The sequence below is a fragment of the Chrysoperla carnea genome, chromosome 3 (genome assembly GCF_905475395.1).
Source record: "Chrysoperla carnea chromosome 3, inChrCarn1.1, whole genome shotgun sequence".
NCBI lineage: Eukaryota > Metazoa > Arthropoda > Insecta > Neuroptera > Chrysopidae > Chrysoperla > Chrysoperla carnea.
The window spans coordinates 10,040,860-10,065,244 of NC_058339.1; the positions used below are offsets into that span (position 1 = coordinate 10,040,860).

General features: G+C 27.9%; 1 protein-coding gene across 1 annotated transcript in view; it reads right to left on the bottom strand.

Annotated features, from left to right (window-relative positions):
* Positions 1 to 22,498, bottom strand: part of LOC123295842 (zinc finger protein 480-like) — a 74,491-nt gene extending 51,993 nt beyond the window's left edge. Inside the window, exon 1 of the mRNA XM_044877304.1 lies at positions 22,270 to 22,498. Coding sequence (XP_044733239.1) covers positions 22,270 to 22,495 — 226 coding nt within the window. The 5' untranslated portion in view covers positions 22,496 to 22,498. The remainder of the gene's footprint in view (positions 1 to 22,269) is intronic.
* Positions 22,499 to 24,385: the final 1,887 nt, after the last annotated feature.

A 24,385-nucleotide genomic window follows, 5' to 3' on the forward strand; every position in this document is an offset into this window, starting at 1 on the left:
TTTGGTGCGCACCTTAAAAAAATTGCAAAAAAAAGAAAAATTTTTTTAGCTCCAATTTCGATAAATTTCAGTATATAAGGTAACTTTGACCTAAAAAGTACAAAAATCGGGTGTATTTGTTGACTGGTCGAATAGTTTTTGAGATATGGACTAAAATCGATCCAAATATTGCGACATCTCGGAAACTCGGCATCCAATCGTTAAAATAACCGGATTTTTATACTTTTTGGATCAAAATTACCTCATAAACCGAGTTTCATCAAATTCCAAAACAAAATTATTTTTCCGATTTTCTCGATTTTTACAAAGCGGTACCCCTTAAAAAAATTGCAAAAAATCGAAAAAAATTTTTTAGCTCCAATTTCGATAAAATTCAGTATATAAGGTAACTTTGACTTAAAAAGTACAAAAATCGGGTGTTTTTGTTGACTGGTCGAATAGTTTTTGAGATACGGAGTAAAATCGATACAAATATTGCGATATCTTAGAAACTCCGCATCCAATCATTAAATTAACCTGATTTTTGTAATTTTTGGACCAAAATTACCCCATCCATTGAGTTTAATCAAATTCCAAGACAAAATTTTTTTCCCGATTTTCTCGATTTTTTCAAAGGGATACACCCCTTAAAAAAATTGCAAAAAATCGGGAATTTTTTTAAATCTCCAATTACGCTAAAACTCAGTATATAAAGTAATTTTGACCCAAAAAGTACAAAAATCTTGTGCATTTGTTGACTAGTCGAATAGTTTTTCAGATACGGACTAAAATCGATCCAAATATTGCGATATCCGAGAAACTCTGCATCTCGATTTTTTTTAAATCAGTAGTATCCCTTAAAAAATTGCAAGAAATCGAAAAATTTTCGTTCTCTCCAATTAATTTTTACTTTTTTAAAACTTTTTATTATACTATGAATTTATTTGTATGGTCCTCAAGAGCTGCACCAGATTCTATCCACGGCTTGTTTTTTTTATTTCCCTGCTTTATGGGATATAAACCACCTTTTTTCTCACGGTTTAAATTTGTGGCCTAAAAGTAAATTGTTATTGGAAGATAAATATCGATGTATATACAAACACATGCAAACGCCCTTAATAGAGCTACCTTAAAAATACTTAAAACTAAACATCCTTGTATAAAGCTTAAAAAACATTTCAAAAATATATTTACGTTTCTTTTGAGACTGTAATACCTATGTATCTACATACCTATATCTACCTAAGTATTCTATAAAGCTATATTAAAATAAATTTAAAGTAATAATTATATATATAGAATATTCGAGTAGCTCTTTAGCATATTATCTACTTTATAATTTCCATGTCTGCGTTTGGAATTAAGTGTTGGTTATCTTCTTTCAGTATTAGTTACAGATATACATATCTTCTTCATCTTAAATACGAATCTATTTCCCTCGAGTTTTCCCTCTAAATACAGTGTGTTTACATCGTTCTTCCACGCATAATAAAATGTTTTATAAAATTTGAATAGTAATAACTGTTATTCATCGTTTGTTTTATAACATTAGATGCGTATATAATAAATAATTAACGGTTTCAATTATAAAATCGAAATTTATTAAATAATTTAAACGTTTTTAACCTAAACGGGATTTTAACGTCTCCTAATTTTGAAAATAACTGTATTTGTTTCAGAATAACAGTGAATGTATTTTAAATTTAATACAAGCGAAACAAACAATTGACTGAGTCGATTGTTGAAACGAGATAGTCACTCTTAGATAGCCAGACATACATACATGTCACACACACATGACTGATATTCCTTTATAATACGGGTAAACAGTGATGTAAACGAAAAATTGTTTGAAACAAAAGTTGTTTTTTTAAGACTTCTTACGTTTAAACTTTTTTTCTATTATAACGGTTTACAAGACCCAATCTGACCTTTGTTGCTCATTTACGAACTCGACCGCACTTTTTACGACCTGAGCTCGTTGTAAAAATTTCAGCTTGATTTATTTTTACATTTTTGAGTTATCGTATACTTAGATAGACAGACAGGCAAGTGGAGATCTGTCCATCCCAATGGATAGTTTGAGGGAAAGGTTTTCGGATTTACAAAAAATGTATATGCCCATCTTTATGACAAAATCTGCGGGAATCATTCACAGTGCGATTGATATAGGACATGTGATAATAGGGCTCATGATTTTTTCCAGTTGCAAACACTCCGATGTTTTTTTTCCCATGAATATAATTCCATATAAACTTCCATAATTGTTTGCCCAAGAGCGATTGCACTCATTTACTATCCAATATTTTATTTCATCCCTTATTGTGCTTTTTGATACTACAAAGAATGTTTTTAAGCCCTTTAGCGAATTACATGGATTAAGTTTTGAAATTTGTAATCTTATTGGCTTTTATCGATTCCTGATTGTCCGGAAACCCAGCCTATATTGACTTTGTTATGTTTCGCTAAATTTGTAAGCGATACAGTTAGTTTCACTTAAATTAGGGCTTTGATTATAACATTAGCTAGAAATATTTTTTGGAAATATGATAATCCTGTTTTACTACATGTATCATTTCATCCGTGAATCAACTTTTCGGCATGGTGTTCGCAGATACACGACAAAGTGAGTCGTTTATAACGTACAAGAAAGATATGTACGAGAAAGGGAACACATTAAACATGCCTGGCAAATATGGTGCCCGTTATCATATTTCTAACCAAATAAATTATTGATATTTGCGTAAACAAAAATATAATATAATCAAAACATTCGGTATTTTACATAGCGGTAACAATAATATAATATACATGTATAGACTACTTATTTTGTAGTCTAGTATGTAATTGGTACAAAAGATAGAGCAATGATAGTTTAATTAGATTTAAGTATTGTACAAGAGATGGTTGGTTCTCTGATAACTTAATTTGATTTTGTATTTGGTATTATAAGAGATTGGATACCAGTAAAACATTTATTACCTATACTACTACTAAAGTGAGAAAGACGATATATTCAATTGTATTCAATAATTATGTATCTGTCTTTATTTCATACATACAACAATAACAATGTATGTATATTATTACTGCTCTAAATTTTGATATTTGCTTGTTTGTAGAGGTTTACTTAACGTTTGAATATACACTACTTAAAACTTTGTGTATTGTTATCCTATAGATTTAATACAAAATGCACCAAAATTTAATAAAATACATGTTTTGTAGTCAAATAATATGTTATTTTTGGCTTTACAATACCACGAAACTACAAAAATATATAATATAATGTGTGCAAGTGCTGCTTATAAATTTAATAATATTGATATCTCTACTTCAATCAGCAATACTCTGACTATAGTCGTCTCTGTTCATCAAGTGATGGATCTTCGATGAACTCATAATTAAATTAAAATTTGGTTTTTATATCATCGACAATCTTATATTTTTATGGTATTATTATAAACTACAAGATTGTCTAAATATTTTAGATAGTTTTCTATCACACTTTCTAAATTTTTTGATATAGAAATAGTCAATTGAAAAGGATAACCTATATGATTCATCATTTTTTCAGCCAACTTTAAACGATAAAATAATAATAAAAAGCTCTATGACCTATGAATTTTTTCGTGATTTTTGGAAACTTTGTTAATCAAAAAATGTATTTATAAAGTCTTATTGTAATCCTTAGTTTTATTCAATCCTTAAATGAGTCAATTTTTTATAATATTTAAAAAATTGTTGAATATTTCTTTATGTTTTAGTACACTTTATATACTATTTATTCTATATAATGTATAATATATAGTATATAAATTATTTACTATAGTATGGTATACGGCTGTGGTTTCATGTTTATATTACTGGAAAATTATTTGATATTCCACTGTTTAATTAATGTTTTTGTGTTAATTGGTAACAAATTTTTAAATAAATTTTATGTATAAGTATTTAGAATAAAACGCTTGGAATACATGTCTCGAATAATACTTTAGCTATAGAGTGTAAAATAAGTTTTTAACGAGCAAAAACATGAATATATATATGAATATATTTAAAGTAACCCGCTTTTGATGTTTCTGATCCGTTCTGACGGTTCTGAACAGAGTTATGAAGAAAGTCAATGAAAACAACCGCAGAGGATTAAGGTGGAACATGATTGACATACTCGAAGACAAGGATTACGCCGATGGCTTATATCTTCTCTCGCACCAGATCAACGAGATGAAACCCATTAGAAAGATAGCCATTCTTAGATAGCAACTCATACATACATAACTTATTATATTCCCGTATAATACATACTACACAATTTGTGCCTGCACAGGCAAACAAAAATAATGAATCGTATTTATGTAGAATGTATGTATCTTTTATGTGCTGGTTGAAATTTTGAATCAATTACGTATATGTTTATATTTGATATAATAATCAAAACTGATTGACAGCTTCTAGTCCTATTACACCAGTAGATTTTACAATTATAGTGTCAAAAAATAAATAATAGAAAATAACAGAACGAAAACAGTGAAAAATTAATAATAATGATAAATACTGTCAAATTGTTAAATAAAAAATTATATGCTTTGAATAGTAGAAAAAAATAATTTATTAATTTAAATATGTAATATCTCGTCACTCGAAACTTCGTATGACAATTCTAATTTTAAACAAAAATGATTGTCAAAATAAATGTAAAGAATGGATATATACGTCGCTATAGAAATATCGCCCCCCTATCTTAATACCCAACACATAATTTCCTTCCAACCTTTACACCTCTTGATACCCTCTTAAATTAATAATTTTTCAACAATGTTCAACGTAAAACGATTCCAAGAAATTATAACAATTTGTCATTGGAATGAAATTATTAAAATAATTCAACGAGTCAATAATTTCGAAATTATATGTAACATGTTACAGTTATATGGACGAGTTCATCTATTACATCGATAACTTAGTTATAAATTGAATAGGTTAGCAGATTATTTAGATTGTCTTTTCTTTGAAAATTCCAAGAATCAATATACCATCACATCGTAGCATCGCAAATTTCTATATTTTTGTGGCATGAAAGAAAGGAGAAATAAGACGTTGGTGCTTACACTATACTTTGGTGCTTGTTTTCAAAGATTCATAGCCGTAAAATAAACTACCAAGTTTTAAGCGTGCAGTAAATGCAAACAGAAAATAGAAAAATTATTTGCTTGTTTTTCGAAATTTTTAGAAATGTATACTGTGGTTATTCCATTATCAAAGCTTTAGAAATATTAAAACAAAGTTTACTAACTCGATAAGGCGGCATAAATAAGTCCTTCAAATCGTAAAGCTTGAAAACTGCTAAAAATCTTTATAATGTTTAAAAAATGAAATAGTCTGACCTTCACTAACAACAGACAGACATGAAACACCCATTTGATACGTAGCACTAAATAATATTACTAATATAAAATAATAATTAATTTATAATAATAATATTATATGTGAACATAAAAGATAGCGTTTTGTCGATTATTATTATTATTGTTATTATTTAACATATTATACAATAATAAAATATTATTTATTATATTATATTTTAACACATTTAATAACATGACAGAAGTGACAGACTATATAATAATAATAATAATAATATTGAAATCATATACGTATTTGTAAGTAACGTCTGTATGTAGACATAGATAGACATTTAATAATAATAAATAATAATCTTATTGTATTTATATGTGTGTATACGCAATATAATAACTTTTTATACAAAACACTAGCAAACCCGGCCATGTGTTGCTATGGTTAAAGTTCTTGTTATATTACATTGTGGTAAACTATTCAAGGGGAACAGTAGAAAGACATCAGTCATGAAAGCCACCAAGACCATACGTGGTGGTTGTCTCATATGAAACGTTTGTATTTTTATCATAGCGCCATCTATTGAATGCTTACTCAATCTAGCCAACAGCCATCTGTTAGAATCGTTTGGACCTAACAGATAATTGTGACTGTCAAATAATAGATAAAGAATTTGCAATAAAATAATATTGCGACTATAAATTGGGATGTAAGCTAGCCTATCTTTCAAGTTAAATCAAATTGCACACGGTGTGCAAATCAAATTTAAAATCGGTTCTGTATTAGAGTCCATCGCGGATAAACAACGTGACATGTAATTTTTATATATAAAGCAGATTTATAACAATTGACAATAAATATTACATAATGTCGAATAGTTTGCTCACTCAAAATTAATCTATTCTATTATTAGTATACGAACATATACACATACAACACCTACCTACCTCACAATCGTTATCAGATATCAATAATAATAATCCTATCTCATACTGGATCATTATTATTATATATTCATCGTTCTTCCTCTAATCAATTACAGTTGAATATATGTATAAAAAAGTATGATGGTCAAGAAAGATAGAAACTTGGAGAAAGTAGTCTTCAAAGAAAAGATAGAAAGAAACTCAGAAATAAAGATAATTAAAACGCAAGTTTAAAATCGTGAAAGATGGAATAGTAAGCATGTGTTAAATGTATGGAATCTAAGGCGGTACTAGACCCGTTAACTAACTAATCAACTTAAGTAAGGAGGTGTTAAATGTAAGTAATCTAAGGCGGTACTAAACACGTTAACTAACTAATCAACTTAGTGTTATGAAATAACCACAGACATACGAGGAAAATGACGCAGATAGCAAAGTTGGAAGGTCCTCAAGACAAGTCTGTCAATATATATAGATGGTTGTAATAACTACAGACAAAAAAATGCAGTCAGAGTCATAAACAATAATGTCTCAGACCATCCAAAGTTGTCTTAATGACCTAAGATACTGTAAACTAAATACAATGCTGAAGAAATATTACGAATGATGGTGTGTTATCAAAAACACCAAACTGAACACGCGAGTCTTCAGACTGATAAAAAAGTAGCAGAAAAGGTTTTGGTGGCGATTTTGGACTCATGCGTGTTGCAAAAGATTAATAGCATTAACAATGAAGGAATACGGAATCATAATGTGAACCGACACGGTTTTGTCACAGAAATAATAGCTGGTAAGTGTAGTCTCTTCGAACTTTCTAGTCTAAAAATTTGTTTCATCATATTTCTTCCAGGCAATAAACCATCTGTGTACAAAAGTCGTTGAAATAATTTAAATTTTACATTCACTTTTTCTGTTTGACAAAAAAACTAGACTCATATTTTAGTTTCATTAACGTTTTGGGTTTTTAAGGATAGGAATTTCTTTTTTTTTCAGCGATATATTTTCGTAACATTATCTTGTGCACTCTTAAACAGTTTTTACTGTGATAGTTTGCAACTAGTAAATTATGTAATATTGATGTAAGCATAATATACGTCGTAATTATAAATGTTATGTGTTATATCGCAATATATACCTATGTATATAATATGTGTATAATGTTATAGTTAAGCTATATGACTCGATATAATACATTAAATTACTATACAAATATATAGAGGCATATAAGTACCTATACAATATGTTTCAGAAGGCTTTATCTACATTTCAATGATTATTTTCTGCATGAGCAAGACCAAAGCTGTTCAGATTAAAGAGAGGCATTTTTTTTGAAGGGATCTTCAAAAGTTAGATCGTTTCTTATTTTGAATAAATGATTGAAGCGAAAGAGATAAAGTATGTTTATAAGAAAAACTTTCTATATAAATTGGTTTTGTTTTTCTGACTAGACACAAAAATGAGTTGTCCTTAAACGACCTTCAAAATCAAAGTCAAATTCGAGAACCCTATGAGATGATTCTCTTTGAACCATTCTTGTTCAAATGTTTGTTAAACAAAATTGTTTAATCATAAGAAGATTACTAAGAACTTCTTAAACACGCTGTAATGTCAGATACTACAACATAATATAGGAATACTTTAAATTTATAATTATTGGTTGATTAGAAATTAACAGTTTATTACCAATATGAACAAAGAATATTATATAATATTGGACACAAATAAATAGTATTGATCAGCTACATTAACATGAAATATGACTAATATTTTCTATAAGGAATGTACTTTTTCAAATGTCATTACATTTGTTAGAGTTTAAGGGTTGCAAAGGGAATAATTAATTGTCAGTTTATATATTAAAAACAACTTAGCTTGTTCAAATTTGTGATCAAAATTAACCTAGCTCTAATAGTTTTCAAGAATATGGAGTCCTGGTCCCGGAATTAAGCACATCAGTGATATCTAGCGAAAAACTGACTTCACAGCTAAAAAGAATGGCCTAAAATTAGTGGGTTTCAAAGAAAATTCCAATAAGATCGGATCAAATTTGCCTGTGTTATTAAAAAAATCGAATTTTTAAACTTTATGACGTCATCAGATTCCAAAAAATTTTATTTTGCTCTATCACATCCAAATTTTATCCAATTTTGATGAACCAAGTATGTAACCCTACTTAATTTGGGCCATACTTTTCAAATTTGTGGTCAAAATTACTCTAGCTTTAAAAGGTTTCAAGAATGAGGAGCCTTGGTCCCGGAATTAACCATGTAAGTGTAATAACTAAGGAAAAATTGACATCACAGCTGAATAGAATGACCCAAAATTAGTGGATTTCAAAAAATAAATTCCAATAAGAACGGATTAAATTTGCGTCTGTATCAAAGAAATCGAATTTTTTAACTTTATGACGTTATCACAATCCAAAAATTTTAATTTTGCTCTATCATATCCAAATTTCATCCAATTTTAATAAACCAAGTATGGGTGTTGGAAAATGTGTAGAAATTGAATATTAAAACAAAAGAAAAATTAAAATAAAATTTGAATTAAAGCAGTGCTCTATGTTTTTAATCCAAAATTAATTTTTAAACTATTTGTAAATTAATACATAAATAATTGTAATAATAATTAGTTTGTGTTAATATCGAAACAATCTGTGTTGTATATAAATGTATATTATACCTACCTAGGTATAGCAGCCGAATAGACTTTGAAATTAATACCAACGAAATCATCACAAAACCGCTAATCACTTTATAATAACACCAGGTAGATATCAAAACAATATCAGAGAGGCAACAAGAGCTTTAGATATTACACTACCTACCTAGTTAGTTAGTTTAGTTAACTCTCTATATGGAACCAAAAACGTAGTCTATATGTCTGTATCTGTACCTTATTATCTATAGCGCAATCATTTTAAACAAACTATTCAACAAAATTACCAAAAAAATACAACCGGCCTCAATTTTTGAACATTTCGAAAATTTTTCTAATAATTTTCTATAATATTTTTTTTTTGTTAAAAAAAAATCTTTCACAGGACTCATCTAGTTAAATGACTCCTTAAGTTCGACGAGTCAGATTTGGACCAGCGACATATGAATTACTATTGATTTTAGTTTCGCAAGTCTACAGCTTAACCAACTGCGCAATCGATGCTTGTTATATACTTATGTAAAAATATGGCATTTATTATTAAAAATGATCAATAAGTTTATTTCAAAATTTCTATAGGTTAGTAACAACAATTTTCATGTAGTTGACACAATCACATATAGACTAGACATGATAGATAAGTGATCATGATAAACAAATCCTCTCCAGAAATTTTTTTTTAATTCATCGATTCGCTTTATTTACACGGTTTTGATATTCCAAATAAGTACAATTTTATTTTCCATCAACAAAAAGCATGACTTTAAACTTAAATCAATCTCTTTCATAGAAGTAATGATTCTGTTTATTTAACTTCTGTGATTTTATATCAAAGAATTCATATTTCAAATTCAATCCCATTCTATTTTAAATAAAAATATTTAGCTGTACTTGTTCCAATCATTAGAAAATTGTTTGAAATGATTTTAACTTTATTTCAATATGAAACGGCCAACCGGGTACAATGATTTTTCTTTCACTAGTTTTTTTTTTTAGTAATCGAAATTATTTGCTACTTTTTAGTTCTGTTACTAAACTATTATTTATTATACTAATGAATATAATCATTTATTACTTAATTTTCTTGATACTTTCATCTTGCTTCTACTTTTTGAGAAGTGATAAGCCAAAATGATAGAAATATGATTGTATGTTGTTAACTGAATTCAATTCAGATCTAGGTAGATTTTATTACACAACTGCAGGTAAATATAATGTTGGTATTTATATATACATACAACAACTATATAGTAAATAATTCAATGTAACTAACTTCATAATAATAATTATTATATAATTAATTAGGATAAATATAATCTGGATTGTTAGGTTAATAGCGTTAATATCAACTAATATAAATAAAATTGTAGGTACAATATAATTAGAGTAGACATTTCAATATTCTGTTTTATTCAATTCAATTCAAAACATAATTGTATATAAAACGAAATTTTAATTGGTTAAGTTGCCTAATACAGAATACTATTTAAATTGGCAATATGTGTGTCGTATGTATAATGTAAATATAATCAGACAAAGAGTTGTTAATTGATTAACACTAATTATTTGACATAAAATTAAAATACAAAATTTATGAAATTAAATTTCTGTTGTGCCGATTATCAATCAGTACATGTTAATATTTCCCCAAATTTGTATCGATATAAGGATATAACTTAGAAGATGTCGATTTCGATCACCATTAGGATGATTCAATATGTGACTGACACTACATTTGACCCAAAATGAATTTTGTTTTGCGTCATATTATGTTAACGGTTTTCGATTCTTTATTCATCCCTCTGTAGTAAAAAATTGTGCTCATAAAACTGATACTGATTTATTTAACTATGATCTATGAGTTATTTATCAAAAAGCAATTGTGACTGATACTACATGTAAAAAGAAATCGTATTGGGGACAAACTACATAGAAAAAAATGGTAAAATAAAGATCCTTAATAGTTAAGAATCAAATTTATTAGAAAAAAACCGTTAGTGGTCCTACGACAGAACAAAATGTGCGTGACACAACCATCACTTTAGACTGCAAAATAATTGTATTTTAAAAGAAACTTAGAAATGAAAATTAAAGGACCCATGATAGAAACTTCAAAACCAATTATGTATTTAGGCCTTTAAAATACTGAAAGCTTAAAGTACTACAGTGTTGGCAACATACGAAAGTTGTTTATACCATCAAAAACAGTAATATTTGTTTCCCATTCATGGTACACTTTTTTAAGTTGGTAACAAAGTTCGCAATTACTAGAACTTAAATATCTAGCCACTTAAATTTTTAATAATAATATGGATTTTTATTCTATCACAATTTAAACTAGAAGAGATTTTTATGGCCCATTAGACCACCTTCGAGGTTCTGTATGAAATAATATATTTCATAGTTTCAGCAGCATGGAAATCGAAAACAGTATTATTTTTAATTAATTTCCTTGAAATTGTTTAAAGCTTCCCCTAAGCTCGCATATACCTTTGCTGGAAATTTTATTTGGTTTTTCATCGAATCGGTTCATAAAAGACAACTTACTACCGTAATTCATTAAAGGATGTTGTCATGATCACTACAATTTCAAAATTTAACATAATTCGTGATTGAATGCGATTAAGTAATTTGTAACAAAAGCTCTAGCTAGTATATGTAAATTAACCAAGACAAATCAATTGCCACTATACATTATGCATATTAAATAATAATTCTTTGTACTCAATTTCAAATTCTTTGAAATTATTATTAACCATTAGTGATTAAAATGTTTCAAATAAGTTCTTGGTGGTGAATTAAGTGAAGGGTAATGGGTGGGTTTTAGCTAGTTCATGTTCATGGTAAAAAAATTCCATAATAATTTTACATACATTATTGTAGCAACAAATATTATTTACACTTAAAGCTCTAATAATAATGTAAATAATAATATTCTTGCGTGTATCTGTGTATATGAGACACGTCAGTCGAACATTAAGCAGAAACTGTTGACTGTACTTTCTTAAAGGTGATTTTTTACTACTTCCATGTGAATAGGTGTGGAGAATATAGGTTCATAATATGAGATGTAACTAACCATTTCCGGTGTCATTTATTTGGTTTTCGAAAATTTCTTATGTTTTCGAAAGATTTTCCGTTTTTTTCCCACAAGACCAATAGTTAAATAGCAACCTGCAAATAGTTATATACTTTACAGTTTTCGAATAAAATGAACACCAAAGCTTTATCTTAGTTTGCCCCCGCACGGGTATAAAATAAAAAGCAAAATAAATTGGGAGTACCTACTACATAGTCGGTGTTCTACTGAAATCGTGTGAGTTAGATCCCTGCAGTCCACACGACTAACTTCCCAGAGGGGGAAAAACATTAAAAAAGGTCTTGTTAGCCTTCATTGGTTATTCTTCGAACATATACTGTAGATTATACAGGAACGATCATTATCTCAATAGATAAATGATGTGTTTTTTTTATCCACGTTTCAGATTCTGTCTATTCATTTTTTTCCAGTTTTTTTATTACCATTAAAAAACGGCTCAACTAATTCTGCTGAAAACTCTATCAGTTCTTAAATACGCGATTACTCGTCGAATAAGCCCAATCACGTGTTAATGTCATAGCTGGTTCGCGACATAATCCAGACGAAAGAATCCGAACGACCAAACGTACATACGTACACACACACACACAGACATCACATTGAAAAGGTTTGATTCGGATATTGCAGCGGAAATATGTAAAACTGGAGATTTTCAAAATCGGCCCCATTACATTAACTTCTCTGGGAAGTTAATAAAATACCTGTTATTCAAATGTTATTCAAAATTTTTGCAAAACTTGCCAATAATGAATATAAAATCTTTAATGCATAAGTATTGTAAAGCATTCTAAAATTTTGGGTAAGGACTATACTTGTTTCAGCCGTTGTGAAAACTGTTGTATAGCAACATCATTCTTGCCTAAACGGTTTCAAATTGATACAAGAAAAATTAATGTTAAATTCAGAGAGTTTCTTGTTGTGAAAGGCTGTGGAATCGCAGGATATTTCTGTGGATACATTAAGTCAAAAAATTGAGCCGAAAATTAAGTCGAACCTTACCCAACCCAACACAACACAATGTTCAAAATTCATACAAACATCTATCTATGCAGGTAGCATGAGTTAGTCCATGTTGAAGATTGTTTTTGTTTGCTTGTATAGTTGTATAAGGCAACAACTAATAATAATGTATCGTTTATTCATTTCTCTCAAAAATTTCTTAGCATTACTTTATTAAAAACACGCATTTATTATTTCCTTATCGCTTACTGCGTTGAATATTATACACATATGTCGGCATAGCGTTTGACGACACATTCAATGAAGTTAATTTGTATATTTAGTAGTTTTTTAATGGTTACTATAATACTATTTACTGCAGTCGAATATATAATAATTCAAGATTTAAATAATAATAAATCAAATCAAAGTTTAAAATTGAAGCCCGACAATGCACATAAAAATTTATCAAAATTTCTAAAATGGTACTTTTTGATTCATTTTAATGGACAGCGAATATATTAATAATAACTACAATTTTAACACAATTTTTTATTACTCTGTATAATTTACTTTATTTATCATCAACAAAATTTCCATTTTGATAGTTAATCAGTTCCTTTTACAAAATATTCCAGTATCATTTAGGAGAGTAAAGAGTTTCTTAAAAATTTTGATATTTTGATTTGATACTCGTTTATTCGAATAAATTAAAAAAGTTCATCAAATAAATGTACATACTCTTAAAGGTAAAACGGCACCATTATGGCTACTCTCCCTAATTTTGTCATTACTCTTATGCTAAATACTATCAGTATACGAATTTTCATCAAAACCGTTAGAGCCAAGAGCAAGGCGCAATCTAAATACTTGCCACCGGCGCTATGAACCCTAGTTACGGCCCTACCTGCGTTACTAAAAACTGAAAAATATCAAACGACGGTTGTTCAAATGTTTAAATCGAAAATATACGGTGCTAATATTAAAACCCTTCTTTTCTATGCTCGTAGTCGAGCCAGAGTTTAATAACTAAAGTTTTTTATTTATTTTTTAATTTATTTATATTTGAATAATAATTTCGTGATTTATTGTTTAATCGAGTTTTTAAATTAGCTATTATTATTATTGTTATTACTAAATATAATGGGTATTATAATAAAAATGAAAAAAAAAAAAACTGAATTTTGTGAAGTATAATTTGTGTGTTATTTCATACAAAATGTTGTTGTTATATTTTAATTAATTTGTGATTACTGCAGTTACATTTAAATTACATAAAATTATTTTCAAATTTAATACCTGTGGAGTTTTGATTGTATATTTAATAGTTGGTATAATTTGTAAATGTTTTCCACAAAAATTCCAAAGCACTGATGCAATATTTCCGATGAGTTTATCAAACAGAATTTGGGTATTTGTTTTAATTAATTGTAATACACTTAAGAAAGATAGAGCTATGAAAATTTATACTATTTTGAGGAACATACTATAGAAAAATAGAGAAATATTTAAGTAACTTAACTTCCACGCTTTGTTGGTAGATGCTTGATGACCTATGCCAGTTATTTTAGCATTCTCTACTTGAATACGATCAAAACCTATGAATATTTTTTTGAATCCATGAACTTGTCATCTCAGGCGAATTGAGGCACAGCCAGATTACCGCATATCAATTAAAATTAACGGAAAATTTAAGTATTAAAACATGACTCGATGATCCGATGAACTTTAACCTACAATTTATTTAATTATAACTCTAGATCAGCAATTATTAATCTTAATGGACCCTTCAGTTTTGAACACAGTTTTATTATAAAACTTTAATTCATTTTGATAAAGTATACCCCCTTTAGGACCCACAGTAAAAATATTTAGCTTGATTAAAAAACTATTATTAACCATTTTTTGTTTAAGAAAAAAAATTGGGTTCAAAAAACCCAATTCTTGATAAATTTGGTGGGAGCGCAAATAAATACTTGGTATATAGCAAGATGTGATATATTGCAATATTTAAATGCGTTTCCACCATTTATTTCATGGGTTTTAATGTTTTGGTTCGGATCCTCTAAATCATTTTGTAGTAGACTGGCTTTTAAGTTTTGTGGTGCTTTTCGTTTGATGTCAAGATCATTATTATTAATTATAAATTGGTCTTACACAAAATAATTGTATAATTGAATTATTTTATATTTAAATTAATAAAAACTTAATAAAAACAATTATATCATTATTTAATAAAATCATTTTTTGACGATACAACGACATACCTTCAACACATTGCAATGTTGCCAAGCGTAATATAATCATATTAAATTTCATACATTTTGTAAAAATTTTTATTTATTATTTCAGAAACCAAAAACAGGAATATTTTTTTAAAATGTGTACAGTTATTTATAAGCGTTTGATAAATACCGTGGTAGGTTTTTTTTAAAGCTGTAATTTCTGGGTTTCTCACCTTAAATTAGTTTGTTTGCTGTTGTTTCTCTGTAGGACAATGTAATAATCCATCTTAAACTTGTAGCTTCAACATCGTTTTTTAAGAAAACCAGGGAATGGCTTCATAATTTGGCAAGAATTTCCTTATTATATGAATAATTGAAATGGCTTCATATTTTGACTAGACTTTTCTTATTTTATGCATAATTGGTTGCCAATTTATGGAAAGTTGGTCATTAAATAGCATTTTCTTCATATCAACCTGAAATTTTTTACGAAAAACCAGTTTTTCATATCTTAATCTTATTCCATTTTTAAGTACACATTCATTATTAATGAAGTTAGCTAATATAATTATTCAATCAAAAATCCATTAGAAAATCTTAAAAAAGAATTTCTAAACCAATTACAAATAAAAAAAAAGTATGTAGTAAAAATTATAATATTGACAATTAAAAACAAGTTACTATATAATCAAGATGAATAAAAAAAAAGTAAAGTTCGTAATAATTCGTGTGACTTGAATCAAACAGCTTGTGTTGTGTGTGTGCTTGGTTGGTTTGGGTTGAGTTGGTGTAAGTAACATGGCACGCAAAACATATATGAGTAACACGCAAACATAAATTTATAAATAATAAATTATGTATGTCCTTTTATTATCATTTTACAAATCAAATCACTTTTCTTTCAATCATCATTCTTTATTGTGTGTGTAAATTTTTTTTTATTTTCTCACAAATGGGAACTAACTAACTAACTAGCTGGCCACTACAATGTATGTATAATTTGTTCCTTAATTAGAATTTAAAGTGAATTAACCTAGTGATTTATATCACTGATATTATATCTATATACAACTTATGTATTACGATAATCTTGTTGTCACGTTAGAAAACCCTGTTGCCGTGTTGAATATTATTAGGTAACTTTGGTGGTGTTCACAGCTTACTTACATCCCCTTGATAGCACAAATTTAAGGATTTTGAACCTCAATAAAAAATTATTGTAATAAGCTTTGATGTTCTGATCCAAATTTCTCAAAAACGTGATCAAACTTAGTGACACAGAGGCCAAATTCTCATAATTTAATAATCTATATAGTCGAAAATAGAGGCAAAACTTAAATCGTACTAAGTGTGATTCACACATAATGCTATTTTAATAACACTTTGTAAAATACATGCATTTTTTTAAAAAATAAAGAGTGATAGTGATAATGATATCAAAAATTTTAAATTTATCAACTAATCACCCTTTTACACGGCTTTTGTAAAAAATTCATGCCGATTCCTGTACGGTTTGTGAGAAATATGCTCTTTTATGATAAAAATTGACTTTGTTAGTTAATTTCTCATAAATCGTACAGAGAATCGATATAAATTTTTCACAAAAGACGTACAAAAGGGCGATTACTTTTTTATCATAAAATGATCCACGTTTTTTTACGATAAAATGATTTTTTCTCAATCCCTTCATTTTTATGCCCTGTATATATGAAATTTATTAAGGTATTCTAAGTTAAGTCCCAAGTAACGCTTAAAAATATTGATGCTACGAAAACAATTTTGGTATAGGCGTTCAGAAAATCATCGAATTTGTCGATTTTTGTTTGTCCGTTTGTCTGTCTGCCTGTCTGTGTTCAGCTAGTTACAAACGTGTGTTTCATAAAAAATATTATTTATTATCTACTTATTAATACAGCTACCTATTATGGAATTTTATTTGCGCTTCCACCATCAAAGTCCTTTTAATTAATCGTTAATCCTGAAGAAGATAATCGAAAAAACTTAATTAACTATTGTTTTGTCATTGATCCTTTATAAGCAATTCAAACTAACGTTTTGAAGTGGGTGAAAATCACGTTCATAGATTCCGTTACCTGGATAGATAGATATATACCAAGCTAATAAAAGCGTATTAAAAAATTAACAACCATAATCGATTCATAAGTGGTATATTTTCTACAAAAAACTATAACTTGACTGAATATCATCTTTTTATCTCAATAAACAAACATTGACATTTAAATTCTATCCTTTGATAATTATAAAATAATTTCAAGAATGTATAATGAATGAAAATATATTTGATAATTGTTTAAAATATATAAATTTATTTGAATAAATTATGTTTAAAAAATATAATAATATTATATAATATTAAAAGTAATTTGAATAGTCCACCAACTACGATCATTCATTTATAAATAAAATATTTGACATACCGATGATGACGGTAAGTCTGTAGTTAATGTATGGTAATATAATTTATATCTATTTATCTACAAACCAACATTATATATACCTCTAAATATATATATATTTATATTCATACATTTAAATACTAGTACTAATGACGTCATCCATCTGCCATGATAATCACAATTTAATCTCAGAAAACTTTTCAGCTTTCAAAATAACTGACAATTTTATTAATTAACGTGTGATAAAACAAAAATAATGAGGTAGGATTTACAAACACTCAAAGTATTTATACTAACATTAAACTATTTGCCGTGTGTTTTAAAAGTTTACTTATTTACTTTTTTTATTCTTTAATTTCTGGTGTTGTTATACATTTGGAATTTTGCTTAAAATTGAAATTTTTGATATCTAGGGAAGCAAAAATGACTTTTAATTGAAAGTATATTTCGACCAATTATAATTTAATTAAACCAGCATTTCTAAACCAAATCAGAAGTGAGATTTGGATGACATTTGATGTTTTTCCTCGAAAAGAGAAAAAACAAAGTCGTACGATTTGCCATGGAATATTTTTTCATTATTGTAGAAAATCGCATGTCAATAGCTTAAGAATTTCATCAAAAGGTGTACTGAAAAAAAAAATTAAAATAATAACAACCTCATTTCGAAGTTAGCCGTTTCATATTGTAATAAATTAAAAATACTTTCAAATAATTTCCTAATGATTGAAACAAGTAAAGCTAAATATTTGTATTTACAATAGAATGGGATTGAATTTAAAAAATGAATTAAAGTTAATTAAATGAACAAAATCATTACTTCTATGAAAGAGATTGATTTTAGTTTAAAGTCATACATTATATTGATTGAAAATAAAAAATTGTACTCAGTTGGAATATATAATCGTAAAAATAAAGCGAATCGAATTAAAAGAAAACTTCTTTGTGTTTACTTTAAATAGAAGGTTGGGTATTATGATCACATGTCTATCATGTCTAGTCTATATGGGATTGTGTCAACTACATGAAGATTTTTTTTACTAACTTACAGAAAGTTTGAAATAAACTTATTGATCATTTTTATAATATATTCAACCATTAATAAAATTAATGAAATTGGTTACGCCTTAAACCACTGAGCCACTACAGTTGACTATGGAATAAAATGAAAATCATTTTTTAAATATAAATAAAGTGAAAATTCATTGAATATAACAAGTTCAATTTATTCTAAAGTTGTTTTCACATAATATAAAGTGTATATATGTATATAGCTAATACGCGCAAGGGTTTATGTAGAAAACTTCCAAATTAGATATTTTATACCAGCCATTTGTCACCTAAAACTTTCAAAAACTTTCGTAATTCCATTTAGAAACAAATACATACAAACATTCATACCATACATACATATACATTATATATTTGTAATGTATATATGATACATAAAATCTATAATATTAATCTGTTTATTGTAAAACCAAACATTCGCATGACTTTTATCAAAATTTATCATTTTCAAATAAATATATTCAATAAAATGAAGGTATTCTGTGTATTACATACATTCGATTTACAGGGAATACAAACTTTGAAAAGAATTATGGTATACATTTACATTCAAGTTAACTTCACCGCGTTTGTATTCCCAAATTCTTTTTTGACATTTTATCCTGTGTGAGATCTATTAATCTTAATTACACTTAGGACTCTCTGATTAATATAACTTAAATAAAAATTTTTAGAACCAGCAAAAATTGTAGAAAACAAATTTTTAATTAGTTAATCAGCATACTATGTTCCATAAATCAAAATCTACATCTAACTTCTTGTCGCTAGAAAGTTTGGCCATTGCTATGAGCCAAAAAAGCCCCTTATTATAATAGTTGATTTTTGAAAATTTCAAAACCTTGAAAATCTCCATTTTAACTTCGGCATCGTGATCAGTGACCTCAAAAACCCGAGGGTATACTTTTTTGATCCATTTTGTTGAATATTTAAAGAATATTGCAATTTTGGACCAGCGAGATAAATTACCCCAAGAGGGGAAGATTATATCGAAATTCTATTTTCGGAATAATGATCAGAGACCCTGAAAACCCCGGAGAATACGCTTTTGGCCCATATTTTCAAGGTTTTAAAATTTTCAAAAATCACCTCATAAATGGATTTTAATAATTGGCCTATGTGGCCCATAGCAAAAACCAAAACTTTATAGCGGCAAAAAGTTAGATGTAGATCCCGATATATAGACCTTCCTGTTCATTAAAAAAAACTGGCTCTAGGTTGAGGTACAAAAAAATTCTCTATGAAATGCTAAAATGACACGACTATAAGGAATCATTCGAATTATCAGTATTTCAAATTTAATTTTTCATTTCCAGTTTACCTTACATCATTCAATTTTCCATTTTAATGATTCAAAAGATTATTAAAAAAGTCTGTAGTAAGTATATATTGTTGAGAGTTCACTTTTTTTTTTATTATTGTTAATTTATTATTTATTCCTATGTTTATTGTAGTACAATTTTATAGTTCTAATACCGGTTTGATAAATTTTATAGAATCGTTAAACATTTTTATGATAGCCGTTATGTTACGTTTAATTTTTATTTATCAGTTGTTTTTTTCGGTGAATTTTTATACCTTGAAAGAATAACAAGTGATGTCAAGAATTTATAAACAGTCAAATGGTTATATAGTATCGGCCGTCCGTGGCTAAGTGTTCCATTATTTATTTAAAATTTATTTTATGATAGTATATCTGTAAACAGTTATTTTATTTTATAAAAATAATGTTTAATCATCAAAACATTTTTAATTCAATAAATCTTTTGTCCTTCGATGTGTCCTTTTTTTTTTTGTTTAATTTAAACTTATTTTTATTAATATACTTTGAGGCTAAAGAATTTTATTGAATATTGTGAAATATTACGATTGAAAACAGTCATAAAATTTTTAATTTTATTAGTTTCATAATTATGAAGAAATAATAAATAAAATGGAAAAGATTGAACAAGAAAGAAATAGCTAATCGAATATTTTGTATAAACTTTTCTTTTTTTAACCTATTTCAATTATTTTAGTTTTATATTTTCGAAAACTTAAGCAATAAAAATATATATTAGGAAACCATATTAGGATCCCATATTAGGAAACCATATAAGGAAACTATAGTAGTTTAGAAATCGAAATTTTGTTGCAAGTTGCCTACTTATTAATTTTTTAAGTCATATTTTATGTCGATCATGTTGGTATTGCAAGACACATATGGTTTGAGTATAATCGTAGGTCAAAGATCTTATATCACTTCCAAGCGCTCCTATTAGCAAAATTGTTGCTGCTACTACAAGACACTGGCTACGTTTCAGGCACGCTGGATGCCGGGACCTTACAGTGTATCATGACTATTGCAGGAGCTGTCACAGTGGAGAGGAGGAAGAAGTGATGTCTCATCTTCTGTGTCACTCCGTAGCTCTTGCCTCGAGGAGGTGGACTCACTTGAGTCGGCTTTTTTTTGACGACCTCTCCGGCCTCAAAATACTATATAATAATTGATATATAATAATTGACGATATGACGATATATAATAATTGACGACCTCTCCGGAGGTTCACGCAGTGTTGGCCGAGAAGGAAAAACCCTCTTTCGGTATTAAAACGGACCCTCTGATCTAAGTGTGTCCCACTCCAGGACAGCAACTCTTACCTAACTTAACCTACATCGCCCATTTCCCTTAATAAACAATTTATTGCCTATTTACAAATAGATTTATTTGGTCAGCTAACTCGTGGGTTGCATATTATATTTGACACCTAAGAAACGCATTCCATCAGATTTTAGGAAAACCTGAAGGTTTATTTCATTTTTCTTAATCTGTTCAGTCTTTGAAGGTACTAATAAGGTATATGGCAATGGATGAAAGGAGTCTCCGCTGCACGAAGTAACCAAATCGAAGAATTCAAGGACATGGTATGCACATAACAGCCTACCTTAACAGGAAAAAACCTTGAGCAACGAATATTTCCTATGTAGGCGTTATTATTCTAAAAATGAATAAATAACAAAAAACGGCTATAAATGAAGAAAAAAGTGCTCTTTCACTAAGACAATACACTGTGCCACAAATTGATGCCAAACACAACGGCAATGAATAAAATTTTGCTTAATTGCTTCCTCATTCGTATAAGTGAGTGATTTACTTTCTTATAATTTATAGGCAATTTTATTACAGATATGATATACAAATTAAACAAATCTCTAGCCTGTTTTTCGTGGACAGGAAAAAACAGGTTACAGAAATCATATATAAGATACTTGAATATGTAATAGTTTCAAAATCCATGTAAATGTTTGAGATAAAGAACTATTTACAACTCTGTAAGTTTTAAAAAGTAAATAATTCAAAAATTATTTTTTTCTTAATCATAAATTAAAAAGTATTGATTACTATTTTGCATGTTCGTCATTTTAAATGAATAATAATAAATACAAATAAAACCCATTAAACAAAAAAACTATATGAATCATATTCGTTGCTTACAGAAAACGTTGCGTAGGTGTATTGTTAAATCGATTTATTTTAAATAGAAATATGTAAGGTAAATAGTGACTTACAAGGTATAAATGTTTGTAAAGGAATTAAAATTAATTATGGAAGTACTTACTTGAAGGTTGACTGTCATTATAGTATGATGGCGCAACGCATGCTTCCGTAGGACTAATAGGTCCTGGTGTTTCTACTTTTATGTCAGAAGTGGAATGAATAAATGAACCAGTTGTTGGTTCTGGTGATGCTGTTGATATCCTTGAAGAAATTGGTGAAACTCCATCATCTTTATTCCAATTATTTGATTCCCGTTGATAAGTTTTTGTACACTGTTTTTTTACCATATAACACCGTGGCATTTTTTCCAAATTTATTTTTTTTTATTTAAAAAAATATAAATGTTTAAAACTAGTTTTTTTTAATAATTACTTAATAAATTTATATTTTTAAAAAATTTTCTTTTTTTAATACTAAATAATTGTTACTAAAAAACGGTATTAAATATTGCTTTCGTTGTTAAGTTAAATTCTGGTCGAAATATTTTTTGTTTTGTTTAAGAATACTGATATAATATTAAACTATTTTAAAAATTGTGTTTTAATTTGGTAATATTTTTATTTTTTTTATAAAAAGATGCCGACTACTACGACAAAGCTTAAGCAACAAGTTGTCTAATAATAGGGCGTCTCGACGTTCGTATAAACTCATCCAACAGGTAAACAAGTGTTCGTCGATCAGAGTTAACGCAAATGAAACACAAAAACACTTTTTTTTTTTATTATGTTTATTTTATTTTATTTTTTTTTGAAGGTAACGATGTAGATTTTAAAAAATATGTTTTAATTTTCTTTTGGGAAGATCTTTTGAAGCACTCAACTTTTTGAATTTTTATTGGACGGGCAAGCTTTTTATGATGTTGTATACATTGTTTTTAATATTAATATTTTGTTTATAATTTCAGCACACTTTTTGGTCCACAAATTTAAAAATGAACATTTGATGTTTTGAATATTATTTTTTTGGCTACATAAATGTTTTATATTATTTCGTAGCCCTCCATGCGTTCATTTTTTTGTCGCATGTTGATGAATTTTTCGTCGGCGATGATGATCATCTTCTTGTTGCATGACGTCAACAATATTTTGTAATAAAAGTAATAAATGGCGCCGATTGTTTCATATTGTTGCATAACAAATTTATATTACAAAAGAAATCATAAGATATTGAATTATTTTTATAATTAGAACACTTTATTTTAATTTGTTTATTGTATTTTAAAACCCGAATTATTTATTTATTTTCCAAGTAATTCACATTCAGAGTATTTTGTTTCGTTTCACTTCGTAGTACAATCGTTTGACGTTGCACTTGTTTTGGCGTTGGTAACCACTCCCTTCTCTCAAATAATGCCTGTTGTTACACATTATGTATGTGTATATTTGTAAGGGTTGTTTAGACGCCATATTCAATACGCATGCGTTGTTCTCATCATTTTCATTTACAGTACATCGTATATATTCGGTATTCAATCGATTTCATTCCCGATGTGTGTATATATTCCGCTTATCCGTATCATACAAGTGCTATGCATGTATGTATGTATGTATGTATGTATCTATACCCGACACCTGTTACCAGCGTCGTACCTATACATCTTTCTCATACTCTTGTTATAAAATTGCATCGAGGGGTAGTTTATATTACACCCTATTACCCTCTGCATGTATATATATACAGTTCAGTACAGTCTGTCATATTACAAATACATATTATACATAAAATCTGCTTTACTGTAGTAATAGCAGAGAGACTCTTGACTTATCATTAACACGTAAGAGAATAAATAAAGATGTGGACTTTAATTGCAAATTGAGAATTGATTGTTAGTTATTTTTTATTGATTTCAAAGAAAAAAAATGATAGAATACATTTTAGTACAGTCAAAGATATTACACATTCAGAAAATATGAAAGAATTGAATCATACTAGGGATTTCAGTCAAAGTTTATAAATCCATTTTTTGATTAACAAAGTTTCAAAAAATCACAAAAAATTCCTAATTCACCGGGCTTTTTATTATTTATCGTTCTAAATTGGCTGAACAAATGATGATTCAAATAGATTATCCTTTTCAATTGGATATTTCTATATCAAAAAATCTAGAGAGCGTGATAAAAAACTAACTAAAATATTTAGACAATCTTTTAGGTAGTTTATAATAATGCCATAGAAAT